We start from the raw sequence: 21,018 nt of genomic DNA on the forward strand, positions 1-21,018 counted from the left end.
GACGATGGATGACTCTCTTCTGAGCTGTTTTTCTGCTTTGTGTTCTTGTTTAAGAAGAAAAATTGAGTGAGATGATCATTTGTTATAAGGTTCCTCTGTAAAGCATCCTCCTTCTCTGATATATATATATAACATTATACCTTCCCATTTACTTACAAGTACAAATAAACCTGGCTTTATTACAAGACAACTAAAGGACAACAATCTTTTTACAGGTAACTCTAAAGTAAAAAGTAGAATTCTAATAATGCATTATGTCCATGATCTGTGCCACAAGCAACCAAAATAACCAATACAGGGTTGCCAAGGAGTTTGATTTAAGCAAGAGATTCTCACATACTGTTAGGCAATGCCCAAAATGCTACGGTAACTCTAAACCACGCAAAGCTAATAACAAGTATTGAAGGTCAAAGGTGGGTGGCCTTCTCTTTTATTAATATTTATTGCATGTGTTTAGCCAGCCTTTTTAAACTTTGCAGTTAATGTGGTTCTCCACTTTCTACTGTCAAGTAAATGTATTTTATAGCATGGTACTGGATACCAGCCAACAAAAACAAAGCCTGAGACAGTGTGGCTCAGCACTGATGGGGATTGCTAAATTTCTAACTTGTCAAACATGCACAGCACACTTAAACCACCATGGCACGTGCTCCAGAGCAGGCAAAAGAAACTGCCATTAAATGTAGCCCTATAAATCTTCTGAAACCGTAAAACGTCCCCAGAATACAATTTGTTAAAAACTGAACAAATACAAGCTCTGAACATGCAAGTGATTTTATTAATCCACTGGCATATAAACCTACTTCATAAGAAATAATAAAACTACTTATGCAGATTGTCAGGTTATTTTAGAAATGAGCAATACTTTAAAAAGACCAAAATACTGAATTCTTGAACCAAATCATAATAATTTTTCCCAATCTTATAATCCTAAAGAAGTAAAAATTCTAAAAACTATACAACAAAGGGATCATTGTAGACTAGGTCTTAACATTGGGAGTGAGGGGGAAAGGGGATTCTTAATCACACAAAAATAATTAATTCTTAAAGACCATCTATCCTTCGATGCCTCTAATTTTCCTACTGTTTACACTTAGAATAACTCACGTAGATGCCTTTATCACTGGAAACGTTAAACACCAAATTCCAGCTCAAATAAGGTCCTACTTCCCAGCTCTATAGGCAAGTAAGTGTGTTAACAGCATGAAAAGAAGTGTTTTCCTGGCTTGGCCTACCTATGCACATAGGTTGGTACATACGTACCAATATTGAATTTTACACAATTACAGAGCAGTTGCAGCTCTGGAGATCATCTAATTCAAGCCCCCTGCTCCAAGCATCATCAACTACTACAGGTAGCTCAGGACATTGTCCAGTTTAGTTCTGAGTATTTCCAGGGATGGAGACTCTACACCCTCTATGGGCAATCTGTTTCAATGTATGACCACCCCCACCATAAAAAAGCCACCAACACCCAAAACCATTTTCTTACGTTTAGGTGGAATTTCCTGTTACCAGTTTTGTGCCTATTGCCTCTCGTCTTCTCACTGGGCACCACTGAGCTCTGCTTTATCTGCTTCATCCTCCTGTCCCCTTTCAAGTAATTGTATGTAAGATGCCCCACGAGCCTCCTCTTCTCCAGTTGAGCAATCCTAGCTCTCTCAGCCTTTCTGTGCCAGATACTCCAAGCCTTTAATCACTTTTGCAGTCCTTCACTGGACCCATTCTAATATGTTAATCTCTGTCTTGTACTGGGGAGTGCAGAACTGGACCCAGCGCTGCAGATGTGTCTCACCAGGGCTGTGTAGAGGGGAATAAAGGTTTCCCTCCATCTGCTGGCAACATGCTTTTATCTGATGCACATGTCCATGGGCTTCCTGCTGCCACTTTCTGCTTCTCTGAGATGGAAAGGGGATTTGCCATTCCACAATCACTTTTGAAGAATAACTTGTTTCATTCTGAGGTTGTGCCCTGCAATGGAACCCAACACAAACAAGGAGGTACTCCAGTTTTAATTGCCCCTGAGACAGGAGCTCAGGCTGAAAGCAGTAACCTCAGTGGTTAAGAGCAAACTGCAAGCTCTTGTTCTACTTACCAAGGTGGTTTCATACTTGGTAAGAGAAGTTAAAGAGAAGGGAATTAAATTGCCTAACACTGCTTTACGGAAACCTAGCACAAAAAACTGACAAACCATAAGTACCAGTTGTGAAGAAATCCTGTGAATGACAGCTTCAAGGCTCAGAAAATACAAGCCTCAGATCAACAAAAAGACCCCTTCAGTTAACTGACATTCAACACAAAGACTTAACCTGTTTCTTATAATATTTAAAGCTGAAACAAGACAAATCTATGTAGATTCTGATATCCAAAAAAACCCAGGCCGTATCTCAGCTTTGCAAATGGAACACAATGTCTTATTATAACAATTAAGAATGAGAAAATGCAGAATGTATCATTGCATAAACATCTTCAACATTTGCAAAATATACTTCTGTAATGGCTGTATGTTTTGGACAGTCTATCTCTGGAGCATTAAGTCCTGGAAGCCTGTCATAAAAATCCTGAAAATAATTTTATCCATGGAACTGATGTGGCCAGCTTCGTGACCATAAGGTCTGAAAACAAAGCACTTACTTACAAAAGACAATTACTAGTAATGATTCAAAAGCTGTTTGGTACTTTTGCTATTGCAAAGGCATTAAGTTCTTCAAATGAAATCAATCTGAAAAGCCTTTGGCAACGTCTATTGCATATACAAACACAGTAGCCTACATTGGGAAATACTGGGAAAAGATTGTGAAAATATTTTTGTGAAGTCAGGCAGGGAAAATGTTAAAAATGTTAACAGAAAGACTCCAAATTTACCTTCTTCATTGTCAGTGTGAAAGCAGACCTTTGGTAGTAGACCTTTGTAATTATTTTCAGGTAACAGATTGTCTTGCAATACTGACTTAAACTGAAAGTCAATTAAAAAATTATCTACACAATTTTAAAGACATCTTCAGGGCAATCCGGATGAAAATGTATATCTTAAACAACTGCCTAATAAATAAGAACATGTTACTGATTGTTCTTGAAACTAGCCATACCTTTTTCTAAAGTTGCTATAATATTGTTTTAAATAGAAAATATGAATTACCTGAACAATACATAATTTTTAAGTTACATAAATTTACATAATTTTTAAACTAAGCACTATACTCACTTCAGACTCCTGGTTCTTTTAAAATAAACTCCAGTTTTAGAAAGTTTTACCTATAATAACTTAAAAGTTTAATAATAGGTGGTAATTTTGAACCATAAAACTCAAATACATGGAAAGGTGACAGTCAAAAGTGATGATATCACGATTCCCTCTTGTGCTATTCCACCTGCATTTCTTCTGAGACATGTGCAGTCCCAGCTTATGTGCAATTCCGGGGTCGTTCAGAAATAGTCTCACCCCGACAGCCTCTTGTCACCTGTGTGTTTCACTTTGTATGATATAAGCAGAGCCGCTGCTGCAGGTAAACAGTAAACTACACCAAATAATTTTTCTGCTAGGTTATTCTCTACCTGGGTTAGCTCACTAGGCAACTGCACACATGGCTTTGCTTGTACTATGCACGTAACAGTGCTTTGACGAGATTTAACAGCAGTGCCTCTAAATGAGAAACTGAAGCCTGAAACACTATTTTCTGTAACACAGAACGGGACATTCATTCTGGCCTAGAAATACACCCCTGTGTTTCCCAAGCAAAGTGAAGAATAACTGAAGCAGATTTCTCAGCAAGTAAAAGCCAATTACCTCAACTGAAACTGTCCAGAGCACTTGGGTAACACCCCAATGGGAGTAAACAATGCAGAGAGGGCATTTTACAAGGTCAGCAAGAAAAGATTAAAATGATTTGTGGCACAGGAATGGAAAATTTACCCCTAAGATGAAACCATGAAGCTGGTAAGGTCATAAAACTACAGACTGATGTCAAGGATGGAAAGAATTCTCCTGGATCTTTGCTTGTAAAGATGTCTCAAGACTGCAGCAGCGAAGGAAAAATTCAGTTCCTTGGCCCATGATTCAGGTAAAAACATTCAGTTTTACAGCACAGATAGAGCAGATCCAGGATGGGAAGAGCAGTCTCAGAGGGGTCACTACAGGTTGGAGGCAGGAAGGGAAGAAAAGGTAAATATATTCTATTCAGAGGGACCAGGAAAAGTTAGAGATGTTTCACATTGCGAAGAGGGACTGGCAGAGATTTATGGCGGTTGTGAGCAGCTTTGGAAGGGACACACTATGGAAAACATAGATGAAGCATACTAAGAAAAAAAACCTAAGCAAATACAGCAAGTGTTCCAAGTTCCTATATATTATAGGGTATGTAGATTCTTCACATAAACATTAATTCTTGTGCCTAAAATATTTTTCTGCCACATTCCAGAGCCTGAGCAGTCATTTAATATCACTAGTTTCTTTTGAATCTACCAAAATGTAAGGTTGCCCATTATGTAACAAAATAAAGAGAGCGTATATAAAGAACGTCTCTTGAAAGTATTATTCATCTCTGTCCTCTTTCACTCTGCTGCAAGGGCGCCAGGGAAAATTTTTTTCTCTCCATCACTGTCGTCCTGTATGCCTACGCTAACATTTTACATGTCTGTGAGCTGAAGCTGTACAAAAGCATTGATTTCTTATTTTTTTTGCATTGCAGTTGAAACTTTGTCTGATATCCAACAAAACGCAACTACCTTTATATGTACCCCAAGATAACAGCCAATCTTTTGTTGTGAGCAAAATTTTATTAGACAGATGCATATGTGTGTATGTATATACTAATGTAATTGAAGACGAAGGTCATAATTTGCTGCAAGACTGGCATGATATCAAGCTTCACCACTTAAAAAAAAATTGCAAGGACTTTCTTATTTTTATCATAAATAGGAATCACCATACACTTCTGCAGCACTTCAGTCAATGGGGCTATATTCTTCCCTTGCTACTCCAAAATGAAAAGTAAATTAGAGGGGCCATAGTTTATAACGATGTTTTAATTTCTTTTCCTTCCTTTGGGTAGTCTTACTCAATCAGGCATTGTTTTCTATGGAAACAACTCCTTCTTCCTTAAAACAGTGAAGTTTTCAGGTTAAATACCATGCATTTGTCTTCTAAAATGAGTAATTTGAAATGTATTTTCAGATATTGCATGATGAGGTATCAACTTTACCAAGTTCATTAGTAAAACTCCTCCTGCCACAAAGGGAACAAGAAAAAAAAAACATTCTTCCATATCTGTTATGCACCGTTAAAATAAACCTTTTCAATTTTTCCTTCTGTTCACTTCAGATACCGCCTTTCTCGGACAGTCCTTGACTCTCAGCCCGCTTACACATTTGCTCCAAAATGCCAGAATTGATTATTAAGTTATCTGCAGCTATCAGACTTTTAGGCTAAGTTCACTAAATTAATGTTTGCTCCCATGGCTATTAGAGAAAACTGTTTAAACAGACAAACAAATCTGGTGAATGAAGAAGATGGACCTATCTACTTCCACACATACAGAAAACTACCCCGAGAGGGTGGAAATCTCTACTGAATAATGGTGACATACAGTTGATATGAATATTATCTCTGTGGTGAGCGTGCAGCCAACATCCCACTTGTAAACTGGAAAAAGCAAAAGTGAGTTCCTTGCAAATTACAACTAGAAAAAAACTACTGCTAATTCCAGATAAATACTGAAAATGGAAAGGGAACACACTAATCCTAGGCCTTCACACATCTCTATCTGCTGAAGGACGAATTCATGGGGTTTTGATGTTTTCTTCACATGATGTTTCCACTGATTTAAAATAAAAGTTTATTAAAATTTAGATAAAGTTCTGTAATTCTAAGGTGAAGCTGATGATTTTTTGACAGTTATGTTTGGAAACTGGGTGCAAGTAAGACAGTGTAGACTTGACTGTCAGCTCACACAATCCTTTCATAGAGTGGCAGGCTTTTCTCCTGTAAATTGCCTATGGTCATAAATCCTTAGATCACTAGAAATGAGTGCAAAAGTAATCCATTGTCTCCTACTTTGCTATTGGCAAGGTCAGAGCACAAGAGATGAAATGTCCCGGTGCTTTAGCAGGAGAGAACCAGCACCAGTGAAGGGAAGTGAAGATCTTAGGCAGGACTTACCTCAAGAAACTTAAGATGTCTACACCTCTTATCTTTAGAGGTCTACTCTTTAAATGCCCATAAACTTTCACCTCCCTTTACAGCTAATGGAGAGAAATAAGCATTTTGCAGTGGCCTTCATCTAACCTATTACAGATATCTATTTTAGAGTGAGATAAAAATCACAGTCTGGATGTGTTTATTTTTCTCTGTTGATTAGAAAAGGAGCCTAGGGTGACTGGATCAGCTGTAGACATCTATATTTGGTCAGGTGAATCCCTGCAGCCTACAGCAGCCAAAATAACTACATAAGAAAAACAGAAAACTAACAAGGATCTATATTACAGCATGTTGTGCTACTTACATAAAACTCTCCAGTTCAAGGATAAAGGATCCTGGAAGCCAAATTAAATACTCCTAGTGCAGCAGATACAAACTCCTAAAACTGTCCAACAAATCTTTAGAATCTTAGCTTGAAAGATCAAGCCTAGCTCTGGAGGTACTTAAAAACTGAATGGGGATAAAACAGAAACAAACACAGCCTATGCTCACCCTTATTGCTTACCCCTTTCCTAACCTACAATCTAATAAATAATTCCTTCAGAATCTGTTCTGAAGCTATACAATAAAAAAGCAACAGCAAGAGCTGCTGTTCTAAAAAAATATTTTCACTTAGGAAAAGAAAACCTTAAACAAACCTTCTCTCTTTCCTACGTGCAAGCTTTGCTTCAGTGGCCATGACGGTATGTGATCGGCTCTGTTTGAACAGTGTTGCTCAGATTTGCTGCACTTGGCTGTCCAGACAGCTAGATAAGCGGCATGTCAGCAGGGAAGATAGTGAACGTGTAAAATGACATTCTGACCATGGTCATGGACTCTGTAAGGATAGGTCACCACAGCAGTGGTCAAATGGGGCTTTTCTGACTGAATTAAACATTTACCTTAATTGTAATTTTTACAAATTCCAATATTACTGGGAAAAAAAAAAAACAGTCTGTCAAAGTCAGTGCAAATATACGTGCAGCTAGTTTATTTAGCACATCTATTCTGCCTTTTCTCCTGTAAAACCCCTACACGTTCATGGTGAAGTACTGCTTGTGCTATGCATTATCTTTTAAACACGTAGGAGCCTAAAACATAATTAAGTAATACTACTTAGGAAACCTAACCCCTTATTAGTATTTTTTTAAAGAAACAGTAATTACCTTTCAAATTAACATTACACCTTACCTAAGCCTAATACTACATTATCTTTGTATTTGAGAGAGGTAAGCAATTTCAAGCTTGTGCTGGAGCGAGGGATCAAATCTCAGTGTGCCTTCCAGCCTGATCTTCTATAGTTCTGGAACTTGCACAACATTAAGTCCATCTGACTTTAGTGATATATCTTCACAGAAGAGAAGGGAACTGTACGAAGTTACTTTGGATAAAACTGTACTTATTTCAAAGGATTTCTATGTCTTTAAATAAAACATTAAAATATTTGGACGCTAACGGCTAAAGACAGCTTCCCACTACCACAAAACCTTTCAACGATTTTCCCCATTCCTGTTTGGCTACCGCCGCTTTTAAACAACTTTTGTAATTAGGAAAAACATTAAAGCAGTGGCTTTCAAGCTTTTCCATTTTATAATGAAGCTGTGGAACCATTCAGAAACTTCAGATACTTAGACTGCTGTACAGAAGACACAAATCAAACCTTTGTACAAGTGTTCATGGACATGTTTGAAGTGGCCCACAGGCTTCATGGACTGAAAACTTCTCTGCAGCAGCTTATGAAACATATCCCAGCAAGAATGCATGCACTACTTGTTAAAAGAGAGAAAAATGCCTCTGAATATACTAAAAATTTCATGATGCTGGGCTGCAAGAAAGGTTATATGCACTCTAACTTACAGGCAGCAGAGTGACTGCTGCCTGTGTTCAAGATCTCAAAGCTTCAGAAGGAAACACTTATTTCTTCCCTCTCATTCCCTTATACTCTGTACCGTTCAGAAACAGGCCCAAAAGAGTTCTAAGCAAATGTTTCAGCACATTTTTCCCCCAAATGTACAAAGACATATTTTCTCCCCAATTCTACGCAACTGGAATTTGAGGCAAACATTTAAAAAATAAAATAATTACAAATTCAATATTCTAATGAAGCTAATGGCAGTCTTACTTGCAGAAACATCAGTATTTCTACATAATAATCAAGGATCATTAATAATGATGGTTGACATGTTAAATGGAAAGTAAAATGAATCCATAAAGTTAGCATAGTAAGGGAAGGCTTCTATATAGATAGGTCTTTCCTTCTCCTACAGTAACCTTGATCTCGCTGCAGAAAGTCAGAAAACAGCAGAAACAGCAGCTATGTTAACTGTCTGCTCCCCTTAAAGAACAACAGAAGTTCTGCCTTAAGAATCATAGAAACATAATCCTGCTCAGAGACAACACTAATTGCCACTGCACTCTCTGTAATGTCTTTCCGTTGGTGTCTTAGAGCCCAGTGGTGATCCAAAAGCCAACGACTTGGCTTGCTATGGTGCTGCATATGGAAAAGGCTGGTCTGCTGCCTGAATGCACCCACCAACCAGCGGAGGGGGAAAAATGAAGACTGAGTAACTTTTACAAAGCTGCTGTATTTTTAAGTTTAAAAAAGATTAAATGACAGATTTAGAGCTACACCATTTCCATGTCTGTGAAGTTGAACAACAAATGCTACAAGTTGGCTTCCACCTTGTTCTTTCTTTTGAGCAAAAAGATGGTTAATACTCATATCTTCATATTATGCATGCTCTGATCCAAAAAAAAAAGGCTGCTCACACAATAAAAGTATACTAATATTACATTAAAAATCTACTTTAAACCCCAGTTCCAAAAATCTTCAGGTTTGGGATTCCCCTGGAGCTCTTCCAAGGAAAAGAGCCAACTACAATAAATGAGGTGGGAGGTTAGGGAATATCTAGAATGCAGTGACCTGCTATCATTAGATTTAAAATACTCATGAGAATACAGTGTAGAGGAAACAACACTAACGTTTTCCCTTGTGAAACATGACTTAGAAAATGTGTGGAAACATTCAATAGAAAAGGGACCAGAAACTGATAACATTTACAATTTTCTATGCAGAAACCACAAATATCCTAAAAACTTTTTCAGAGGCCAATAATTTAAAGCAGGATCTCAATATATAACATATGGATAGCAATGCTGTATCACTTATCTTTCAAGGTACAGCTATAAAATATATTCTTAGAAGTTAATTGAGCCGCTGAACAACACTTTCTTTTTTTGACGAATAGAAAAAGGCACTTAGTCAAGGTGGCAAACTGTTTTCCTTGGAATTGCAAGGTAGGGCATTTTCAAGCACCTGCTCTGTTAAAATTACAGCCACGCTTTCATCACAGTATATCACAAAACCAAGGCAGACAACCTTCACTTACAACCCCCACTCCCTGTTTCAGGCAGGAAACCTGCACAGTTTATTTCTCTCGCATTCCTCAAGCCTCTAGTGACAGCTCCCCTAAAACAAAGTACATGCTGCTGCAGAATATATGAAGAGAAGGACGGACCACATTGTCTTTGCAGATATGAAAGCAGAGAATAAAAAATGACAAGTTATTTCACTATAAAGGAAAACACATTCCTGTGATTCACCTTTTATACTAATTTTTTTTTTTTTAACTTTAATCAGCACAAAAATTTACTGGACCTTAAATATTGCATTTACTTCCTTATTATGGAAAACGTGGACTTTCCTTTCAAATAAAATAAATGGCTTTAAAAACAGCCCAGAAGTAGCATGATGATCTCTTCCAGAAGTTAAAAGAATTTATTTTTCTTAAATTCAAAAGCTTTAAATCTTAGTGAAATGGGCCACAGTGGAAAAGTCCTTTACTGTATTACTGTGCCTTATATATAGTAAATGATATCATTTGAGGTCAAGAAAAGAAATACCACAATCCTGTATCAACTGTGCAGAAAGGATGCTGGAAGTTTCGTATTCCTTATTCCTTCTTTCCTTTTCACTCTTTAATCTAGAAAGAAACTTTATTTATAGCTTGTCTCAGAAGAAAATTCCTTAGAGGAATTTTCAGAAGTATTTAATAATTTAATTTTTACCTATATTTGAGAAACTAAGAAAATAATGAAGAATCCTAACAGAAACAGGTTTCCCAAAACAACCACAAATCTATGGTTTTGGACTGTTGCTTATCTACAAAAACCTGCAGGATATTTTAGAAACTTGCACATCTCATTTTATAATGCACACAATCTCATCATCTGGGCTCATATTTAAATTAAATTATTACTTACATTTTAATTTAAAAATAGCAATTTCTGTAATTGTGCAACTTTTTATTTCTTTTTCAGTGCCCATTCTTGCTTGGCAGTAACGGGGGTGTACTACTTCTCCTTTCCATATGGGAAAAATGACTGCTTTACTGCTGCCAAAATCAATCTTGTCTGTAATAGGATAACTACTGGGTGATCTGTTTGAACTAGCCAAATGAATGATAGACATGTGAGAGTGATTCAAGTGGCTATCCACAGCTATTTTAAATTAAATTGACATTGGGGGAAACGTTGTGTACCCAACTCTGTTTCCCATACACTAGGTATTTATAACTGGTTCCCATGAAGATCGCATACTTGCATAACCAAACCAAGAATTAGCAATAAGCCCTCCCTGACTTGCATATGACAAGGAAATCTTCCTTCTGTTCTAGAAAGAGAGTGCAGTTACAGACATCCCAAAAGATGAAACTTCACCCCAAAGCAGCTACGGGTCTTCCTTCCTCTCATGCTACCCAAGGAATGGGAAATGGCCTCTGAGTTTCTGTGCACACACTTTGTACCCCTCTTCTGGCAGTTACATTTTGTGACATCTCTTTAAGTCTCCTCGGCCATCTAAATGGACTGAAGAAACATTCTGCATGCAATTATAAATCTCTCACATAAAATAAGCCTCAAATGCTCAAATTGAGAAAGGTTAATATAAACTTGTGGATATTTGAGGTGAGAGCAAAAGAACTGTTCACAGATAATACTGTCAAGATAGAAGAGAGACAGAAAAACTATGAAAAAGCTTCATGTGTACAGCAGAATTTTTATAAAGTTCAGTTCATATTAAAAAGAGAGTAATTCTGTACAGTTTAGCATACATAACTATGGTTACAGTACAAGGCCCTCATAATTTCCAATCACACCTGTAGATACTGAGCCAGAGTAAGGTTGAAGTACTACATGCAGAGCATCAGCTTCCTTATGAGAGTGGGAGAGGCAGCACTCCCACCCCGAGTTTTGATCTAATCTGCAGTAAGTAAATGACCCTGCCAGTAACCTGCATGTGGGTAATTTCACTCCTTGATAAACTCCTGGAAGAAAAATCCACAGAGTGCTATTAATTGTAAAATTCCTATGTCTGCATCAAGATATCTCTAGGTTACAGATCACCAGAGGCAGAACAAGATAGAGAAGCACCGTTGTGTCTTTGCCCTGTTCACACCTCCTTCTGCTGGCACACTGCTACTGGCCAGAGATGGAGCCCGTGGTCTACACCACTTTCAACACTTACTTACTTTGTCTTCAAAAAGTATAGCTTGAGTTCTTCAGAAGTCCCAATGCCTACATGGTGGGATGGCATTCAGTAGTGGATACAACAATACAGTCATTAGTTTAGCTAATGAAATGAAAAGCAAATTAATATTCTATACCCAGCCACAACAGCAGAGACTAATCAGACTGTTAGTCCACTAGTAAAACCACAAGGTTTCACTCCAGCACCTTTGAAACAGTAATAGGTTTTCCCATGAAAACTTGAAAGAAAAGGTGAAAAAAGGTTTGTGTGGTATGATGGAAAGGAATGCCAGACGCAGCTTTGGTCAAACATTCCCATTAAATATTTTCTCATTACCCCCTAGGTTCATTCACAGGCCAATTGCGCTGGCTATTTACCAAGGAGGTTTAAGATAATGTTTACTGCTTTTTAGTGTTTTTCAATTTTCTAAGCTTACCAGCACTTCCTTTAAAAATCCTTCCGAAATTAAAAAAGTAACACATTAATGGTTTGTTTTCTCCTCACAGTAGATTTTGTTACTCTGATTATATACGTTCTACCACTAAACTGGTATACAGATGCTCAAAAAGACCTATTATTTTCATTTTATACTTGAAAGAAATGACCAGTGATGCCCCTTTTCTTTAGGAATTTGGACTAAATCCAACTGAAATCACTGAAATTATTTTTATGAAGAATGAGAGCAGATAAAGCTCTTTGGAGAGATACATATTGGTGCATTTGTGCTTTTACTACACATATTGGCATACTGTAACTTCATCTATGCCATGCCTAAAAAAACAAAAATAGAAATATCAAAATTACATATTTAAGCACTAGATAACATACAAAAAGTAAAGAAGTTATTTAGTTACAGAAGACAAACTGAAGTCTTAGACAACATTATGTGTTTATCTTTAATTACACTAACTGCTATCTGCATTTTTAAGAGAGTATAAGGAAAAAATGGAAACTAGGAAAGTGGTCTGCAGAAAGCAAGTCATTACTGCACTGCTAAAAAAATGCTTTGATAAACTACACACAAGATATTAATCTACCAATTTATAGGCCAATGATCTTTCCAACAAACAGCATGTACTGCTTATAAAATATAAAAGCCAGCTTCTTGAAAATGCATTTGTTTTTAGCATGTCTTTTTGTGTTCGTATTTCATCAAACACTGCAACTTGAGAACAAGAAAAAAAAGTAACGAAAAAGCAGAAAGAAATAGGGAGATCTTGAGAAAATATACTGCTTTTACTTTGCAACACCACTTAGAGTAATTTTTCTTCTTTTAGACTCAGGTTGATATGCTCAGCTGTGTTTTCTGCTGTGTTTTTCTTAGATGTGTAGTGTTGAAGTTGGAAGCTGGACAGACTGATTGTAGACATATTATTAGTGCTGACTCACTGAAAATTATGTCATAAGATCAGCATTTATAAGTCTCAATTCTTCACTTATTATTTCCATCATTTTCATTTGATCTCTTATATTCAAAGCAGGAGAATGACAGTCTTAAATTTTATAACTACAAATGAAGAAAAACAGCAGCACTAAAACTCTATAGACAAAAGTAATTTACTACAGTCTTAAAAAGTACCATAAAAATATCAGCACCTATATAAATTTATAGTATGAAATTATGAAATTATGAACGTGCTGAGATTTGTACGCATACATAAAATTTTACTACATGAGTTGCCCCAGTAAAGTTGCTTACCAATCCCTAATTTTGTTTTTCCAACAATTTCCTACTGTTGGTTCTCAGCTTCACGTCTCTTTTGCATTTTGAGGCAGAACAGGAATTTACCTCTCAATTTTGAGAGAAACTGATACCAAAACAATCTTTTCTGTACTCTCTTGTAGCATTACCTACCACAGCAGGTAAACAGGCCCTCTATTTCAGAGAACTAAATAACCATTTTTCTGGGAGGCAAAGTCAGCAAATGAAAATTATATATCCTTTTAATGCAAAACAGGACGGTTGATGAGCAGTAATTCTTACTATTTAATCTATTTTGGAGATACAGGATCCACCATTGACAAGCTTCTCATTCTTGCACTAAAAAAAACACAAGTGAAGTTTCTGTATGCTGTTACTGACTTTACCACCACTAAATGGAGATGCCACCATGACCACATCCAGACAATTAGCTCAAAGGAGTCCAAATTCATTGTGAATGGAATTGCTAAGCAATTTAGTTTCCTGTGCCCATGGACAGAAAAGCTCCTACAACAATCTACCTCTTGCACTCTATCTTATCAAGTTGTTTTTCTTTTCCCTGTCATGAAGTTTCAGAGGGGAAACTGAGGCATTCATGTTTTGTCTCACAAAAAGGTGATAAATACCTGGGTTATAATACTTGTATCAGAAAACAGAAATGCTCATACGTTGAAGTTTGTTATGTTCCATAGGAGAAAAATTTAAAATCCAATTTATGCTATCTTTGGAGAAATTCTTCAGTACTAAATAAAACTTCCAATGTCATAGAAAAACTGCATTTACAATATATGTTTAAAATAAAATGGGTTTTTTTCCCTTCCAGAAAAAACACATGCTTTCTGCTTTGACATGAATCCTGCGCTTTTTATTTGCAAGACTGCTGCCACAGAAATGAGGGATATAACATTCACCCGTAAGCAGATTCTACTTTAGGATGAGTTAGAAAAGAAAATGGGATTTGAAAAGGAAGGTAAACACAAACATAAATTCTGTGTAAATGATCTCCAACACAAGGGGGTTTGGTCGCCTGTGCTAGGAACAGCTGCTCTGCTGGGTTAAGAAAAGTGCAGAAGGAGAAAACAATATCCTGAAACAAAGTGACAAAGTTGCTATCTGACAGATTGCAACAACTAATGGGACTTAAGCATACCAATGTATGGCCATACAACAGAAATTTACCTCTCAATTTTGAGAGAACCCGATAGCAATACTTCAGCAACAGCAAATCTGTTTGAATTTCTCCCACTCCTGTTTGCTGCATAAGCTTACTTGTGTACGCCACAAGAGCGTATCTACTATGATATTATCACAGATTCACAACTTAAGGTTTTTAGATTACTGGTGAGAATGGTATTTTTGATGGAGGGATTCCTAATGATGCCTTCCTTTTGCCACAAAATTATTGCATTTACACAAGATAGAGTCCACTGAAATACTCTATAGTAGCCACAAGTCTAGTTTCAGGGAATTTTGTTCAGTAGGAATTTTGTCACAATATGGCATTTCATCACGATAACTGACGGAGTAAACAGCATAAACACATAAGAATTTTAGGATTCATGCCTCACTTCACAGATCTAGAAAAGTTTACAGAAATCCTTGAGAAATACAATGGTAACACCAAAGTAGGGATCTCCAGTGCTTAAACACCTTGCCCCAAGGTCATCTTTTATTTTTTTTTATTGAATAGAGAATAGCACCTATTCCAGCCACTCTACCTCTATCTCTTAAATATGTAGTAAAAAATTACAGTAGTGATAGTAGGTCATCACCTGTATAAGGGGGGGGAAAGCATATAAATATGTTTTTATTCATAATTTGAATAGCTCACAAAAAACCCCAAACTAATACATACCGCATCTGTAACTTCTATCTCATACAACTTCTGGAATGTCTCACGATAAAAGAAAAAAAGCTTCCCGCTGCCACCACCTTTCTTAACAGAGGTGCCTGTGACAAGTATTTTATCATCTGGGCTGAAACAACAATCTGTCCTGTTGAAGAAAACAAATCATCATACTGGGAAAATCAATAATTGATGTATACGGAAATTATATATAAATTGTACTCCTTAAAAATAATCTTTTCTATTTGTTAATTCTTTCAAGACAAAGATTTAAAAAAATCTTTTGTCAGCTGTCATCTATTACTATATTTATCAGACACAGTTCACATGTACAATTACAGCTGTTCACAGAACGTGCAAAACTGGCAGATCCAATAAAAATTCTCCTCCCAACAAAATTCTCCTCTACTCAAAAGTCTTGTAAACTTTTCAAGATGAGAAACAAACAAAAAAAATGTATTTTCAAATCCGGTTATCAGCATTAAGAAAAAAAAACCCAAAGAAATCTGGTTTTGGTGATGGTACATTCTTCAATGATGTAAGGCAGTGTGTTTATACAGTGGCCAAAAATACTTGTCTGTTTGCTTTTCCCCTATGCTACAAATTGCAGTCAAGATTGAGCTGTCCATGACCTTCTTTCTGAGATCTTATTTCAAAAGTATAAAATATCCTCAGAGTTGGATTTGGCTACGCTTCAGCTATAGAAATGCAGGCAATACCAATAAAAATATTAAATACAATACTCAGCGCTATGCAGTACAATATAGTATTTTAGTATCAAAGAACACAGTCATCAGCACCTCTAACATCATAATCTGAATTCATACCATGCACCTTCATCTTACTTTTCAATCCAGCTTTTTTTTTTATTAATCATAGAGCAAATAAGAATGAGGATTACTTATATATCTCATTACATAAACATAAGGCAATAAACTGGCCACATCCTGAAAAGCTGCTAATCTAATTAGACCAAAGACATATGAGACTGAAAAATGGCATAAAACAAGCAAAGCTGGCTACGAATTATCACAAAAAATACGAGATCTGTTAAAGCAACGTGAAGTCCTAAAATAGCCAAGAATCATCATTGCACAGTCCTCCCTGTGCAGTCCTTCCCGCACAGTTCCGGACATAATGAAAACTGAAGAGAACTCCTGTAGAATCCCTCCCATTTAGCACAGCTACTGCTATTTCAACTAGCTGGAATAAATTAGAGTACTTACATTGGAAAGAAGCTGGGCAGTCTTTCTGCTGAATTAAGAGGCTTTTTGAATTGCCTAATATCCCATATCTTTAAAGTATCATCTCCTATGAAACAAAAGGGACAAAGTTTAGCAGTAAAGAATTTAAGTCAAGAATTTAGATGTGCAGAAACGTCATCCTTTAATTCAGACACAAAAATAAGATAATTATATGGTAGAAGCATTCAAAATGAGGCAAGGATGAGAAGTTCCACCTGCTGCACTCCAATATATCAGAAGCATCTCCTAAGTGGCTCAACTCCACCACGGCACGCCCTCCTACTAAGAACCACTACCCACAGTGGAATCAGATTCCCCAAAACACTTAATTTATTCTTTGTGAGCATTAGTGCTTTGCTACGAGGAGTAAATTTAAGTTTTAAGATATCAAAAGAAATTAAAATGTTACTATGGATTGTCTAGATCAAAAACTAAATAAGTTTTATGTGTCTGGCTTCTACTCGCTCTGAAAAAGTGACCAGGAAGAAAGGAAGGCACATAAAGTCTTCCCCCTTCTTTAGCAGGCAAACAACAACAAACTGCAATCTCGGTACGGAGAACAGGCCCCGGAATCAGTCAGAAATCCTTGGCGAAGGGTAGAAGGGAAGTAAGGGAACCCTCACTTACTATAACAAAACCTTTTCACACCCCTCCACACCACCTCTGGCCATAAAAGCCAAAATCGAGGTTACAGCAAGACATTTATAGCAATTCTCATCTGTGTTTGATAAACATGGTGTGACTGTAGGCCAGTAAAAGTCAGGCTGTTTATTCCTTTCTAAAAGTTATGACATATTAACAAAGTGAGAACAGGGGAAAAAAAAAAAAAGAAGAGATTAGTTAGTTATTCCCAGAGAGATCTACATCTCTGCTGATCATCCCTCTGGGACACATATTTCCAGCATGAGAAGAGCTACAGAATTTGAGCTTTGAAGCACCTCACCCGGGCACCAAGACATCTCCTTGCATTTGACATCAGTGCCTCAGCGCTTTCAAGGGGGAAAAGAAGGACTTTCAAACAACAATTCTGTTTAAAAATATCCAAAGATTAATTTCAGACAAGAAGTGACAAAATCTTCCAATCCTAGGAGGAAAAGGAGGCAAATGGCTGGTACTCCACAGACCTGCTTCCTTCCAAAGCACAAACCTTGCACAGAAGTTATTTTGTTGTCTAAAAGTATTTTGTGGATTCACAGCCTTTGAGATCAAGAGCTTAAAGGATGCCTTGGAAATGAAAAGTTAAAAAAAAAAAAAAAGAAAGTAACATGCTGTAACAAAAGAAATCAAGGCCAGCAGTACCCTTTACAGGGAAAGCAGTGATGTGTGGCCTCGTACATCATGTATGTTTATATTAAAGACTAGGATAACTCCTTACTACAAAATATTTTTAAGAAGTGGACAACTTAAATAAATGATGTCTAGAGCAGAGTATATTTCTGTTCACTGGGAAGCTAAAAAATGACATGAAAGAAAAATGCTGAGTCCCTATTTCGGGAATATCTGTTTTCTTATTGTTTCCCAGTAGACTCTATCCCAAACATTTTAAAGCATTTGGTCTTGTAATATGAATGCTCCCTTTTCCCTCCTACCCCCAACAAAAAAAACTGCCTATCTGTAAGATGCTATATCTAAAGCACCAGCGCTTTATAAATGTATGCAAAGGATACCAATTGGCCACTCGGCAAATCTCCTGGATAGGGACAGATCTAAGGCTAGCAGCCAAGGCTGTTCTGTTCCCAGTGGAATGAGCCTTGACATGATCTTCAAGCTGGAGTCCTGCCAGGCTTTCGCAGGAGAGATGCAGTCAGACACTTAGCTATCGCTCTTCTGCTAACAAGAAAATGTAATCTGCTGGTTTAAAAATTAGAAGACTCCAGAAGGACTCAAAAAGTCGTGGTTGATTTCAAATCAACACTGTTTTACATTGTGTAAAAATACATGATTAAGTAACTGGAAAGGGAGAAAGGCTAGTAGAACGACTTGGTGAATGTCGTGAAAATCTTACCATCATTAAGAATTTGCCCAAATTCTCTTTTTCTAATTAAAAAGTTCTGTATTGCAAATACGATATTGATTCCTGACTCTAATCTGCATATGGAGTTGAAATCACTGTCACTAAGAAAGCAGACATATTAACTTTCCACAACACCAAGATTTTTTCCAATAACATCCTTCCATCGGTGCTTAAGGGGCTTCTTTATGAGAACTGTAGCAGTACTGATCTATTTTTCAATTACTTCATACACGGACAAAAATAGTTACCCTTAATCAAAAACACAGAAGTTGTACAGTTCAGTATGATGCATACAAAACAGTCCACTCAGATCATTCAGTATTTTTCTTGATGGCAGACTTTTCCAAAGCCTGGCAGGATTATTTAAAGCTTTCATAGCATTTTCAGTAGCATTTCAAACTCTATTCTTTGCCATTTTAATAAGAAGGATACCAATAAACAGGGTCTAGTCTGATCAGGTCAGACAACATTATGCCAATGGTATTATATATCATTCTGTATCATCACATGTATCAGTAAGTAACAATTAGGTCTTAGCAAACAGTCTTTGGTGATCCGGGATAGGCATTTTGCAAATGGTTTTTAGTCAAAATAAAACCAATGCACTGATACTGCAAAGATTTTACCTGCTTTTTTTTTTTTTTTTTTTCCTTTTCAAAAGATACTGACCAGGAAGACAAGTGCATGGATGTAAATGGCCCCAAAAGAAGCAAAAGTGCTGCCAGAAACTCAAAAAGCCTGAAGTCAGCAACAGTCTTCAAGAAGCTCCTATTTTAAAGAGGGAATCCTGTATTGAAAGCAAAGCTCAAGGACAGAAATTCATGGAGATCATTGGGGAAAGCAAAGAAACATAGGAAATGAGAATTTGAAAAAGAAAATGCAGCATAGGAAAGGCATAGCATAACAAGGCTTACTGTGAGGGAGCACCAGAATGTGTTATGTTTATAAACTCTAAGCCTTTCTGTGAAGGCTCACGCTATATATATGTGAGGAGAGGCACCTTACAGAACAAAGTATATGCTTCTGCATTCCGCACTGGCTCTGCAAGAGGAGCTGCAACATCTGAAGAATGACATTTGGAGGCACTACAGGTCAGGACTACATTCACCCCAAGCCAAAGGCTTTGGGAGGGAAGTCACAAACTGCCAGTCACTAACACTTGGAACAGCTGTCACCATCACCTGCATTCATACCAGTCTGGCCAAATATTTAAGTGCAACATCCTCTCTAAACCTATGGAAGCAAAGGATACTGGAAGATTTTGAAAAAGCCATTTCAGCTCTAAGTGTTACAATTGACTACGGCTATTAAAGCTAATGAATGCATTAGCTTTAATTAATTTAATTAGCATTAGCTTTAATTAATGCATTAGCTTTAATTAAATTACTTAAATAAATTTATTTAATTAATTTAATTTAATAAAATGATTAATTTAATGCATTAGCTTTAATTAATTTAATTAGCATTAGCTTTAATTAATGCATTAGCTTTAATTAAATTACTTAAATAAATTTATTTAATTAATTTAATTTAATAAAATGATTAATTTAATGCATTAGCTTTAATTAATTTAATTAGCATTAGCTTTAATTAATGCATTAGCTTTAATTAAATTACTTAAATAAATTTATTTAATTAATTTAATTTAATAAAATGATTAATTTAATGCATTAGCTTTAATTAATTTAATTAGCATTAGCTTTAATTAATGCATTAGCTTTAATTAAATTACTTAAATAAATTTATTTAATTAATTTAATTTAATAAAATGATTAATTTAATGCATTAGCTTTAATTAATTTAATTAGCATTAGCTTTAATTAATGCATTAGCTTTAATTAAATTACTTAAATAAATTTATTTAATTAATTTAATTTAATAAAATGATTAATTTAATGCATTAGCTTTAATTAATTTAATTAGCATTAGCTTTAATTAATGCATTAGCTTTAATTAAATTACTTAAATAAATTTATTTAATTAATTTAATTTAATAAAATGATTAATTTAATGCATTAGCTTTAATTAATTTAATTAGCATTAGCTTTAATTAATGCATTAGCTTTAATTAAATTACTTAAATAAATTTATTTAATTAATTTAATTTAATAAAATGATTAATTTAATGCATTAGCTTTAATTAATTTAATTAGCCGGTCAACAGCTCCATGTCCAAGTGGCGAGCAGTGGCAAGTGGTGTTCCTCAGGGGTCGGTACTGGGACCAGTGCTGTTTAACATCTTTGTTGGCGAAATGGATGTTGGGATTAAGTGCATCCTCAGCAAGTCTGCCAATGACAGCAAGTTGTGTGGCATGGTTGACATGCTGGAGGGAAGGGATGCCATCCAGAGGGACCTGGACAGGCTTGAGAGGTGGGCCCATGCAAACCTCATGAAGTTGAACAAGGCAAAGTGCAAGGTCCTCTATGTGGGCCGGGGCAATCCCAAGCACAAATACAGGTTGGACAGAGCATGGATTGACAGCAGCCCTGAGGAGGACCTGGGAGGGTTG

At 36.3% G+C, this 21,018-nt stretch overlaps 1 protein-coding gene across 1 annotated transcript in view; it reads right to left on the bottom strand.

The window, feature by feature from the left end:
• The window catches only part of WDR70 (WD repeat domain 70), a 141,124-nt gene that overhangs the window by 12,892 nt on the left and 107,214 nt on the right, over positions 1-21,018 (bottom strand). Inside the window, exons 10-11 of the mRNA XM_009894710.1 lie at positions 16,477-16,561; positions 15,260-15,398 (exon numbers count right to left, since the gene is read on the bottom strand). Coding sequence (XP_009893012.1) covers positions 15,260-15,398; positions 16,477-16,561 — 224 coding nt within the window. The remainder of the gene's footprint in view (positions 1-15,259; positions 15,399-16,476; positions 16,562-21,018) is intronic.

This window comes from Charadrius vociferus, unplaced genomic scaffold, assembly GCF_000708025.1.
Source record: "Charadrius vociferus isolate BGI_N301 unplaced genomic scaffold, ASM70802v2 scaffold450, whole genome shotgun sequence".
NCBI lineage: Eukaryota > Metazoa > Chordata > Aves > Charadriiformes > Charadriidae > Charadrius > Charadrius vociferus.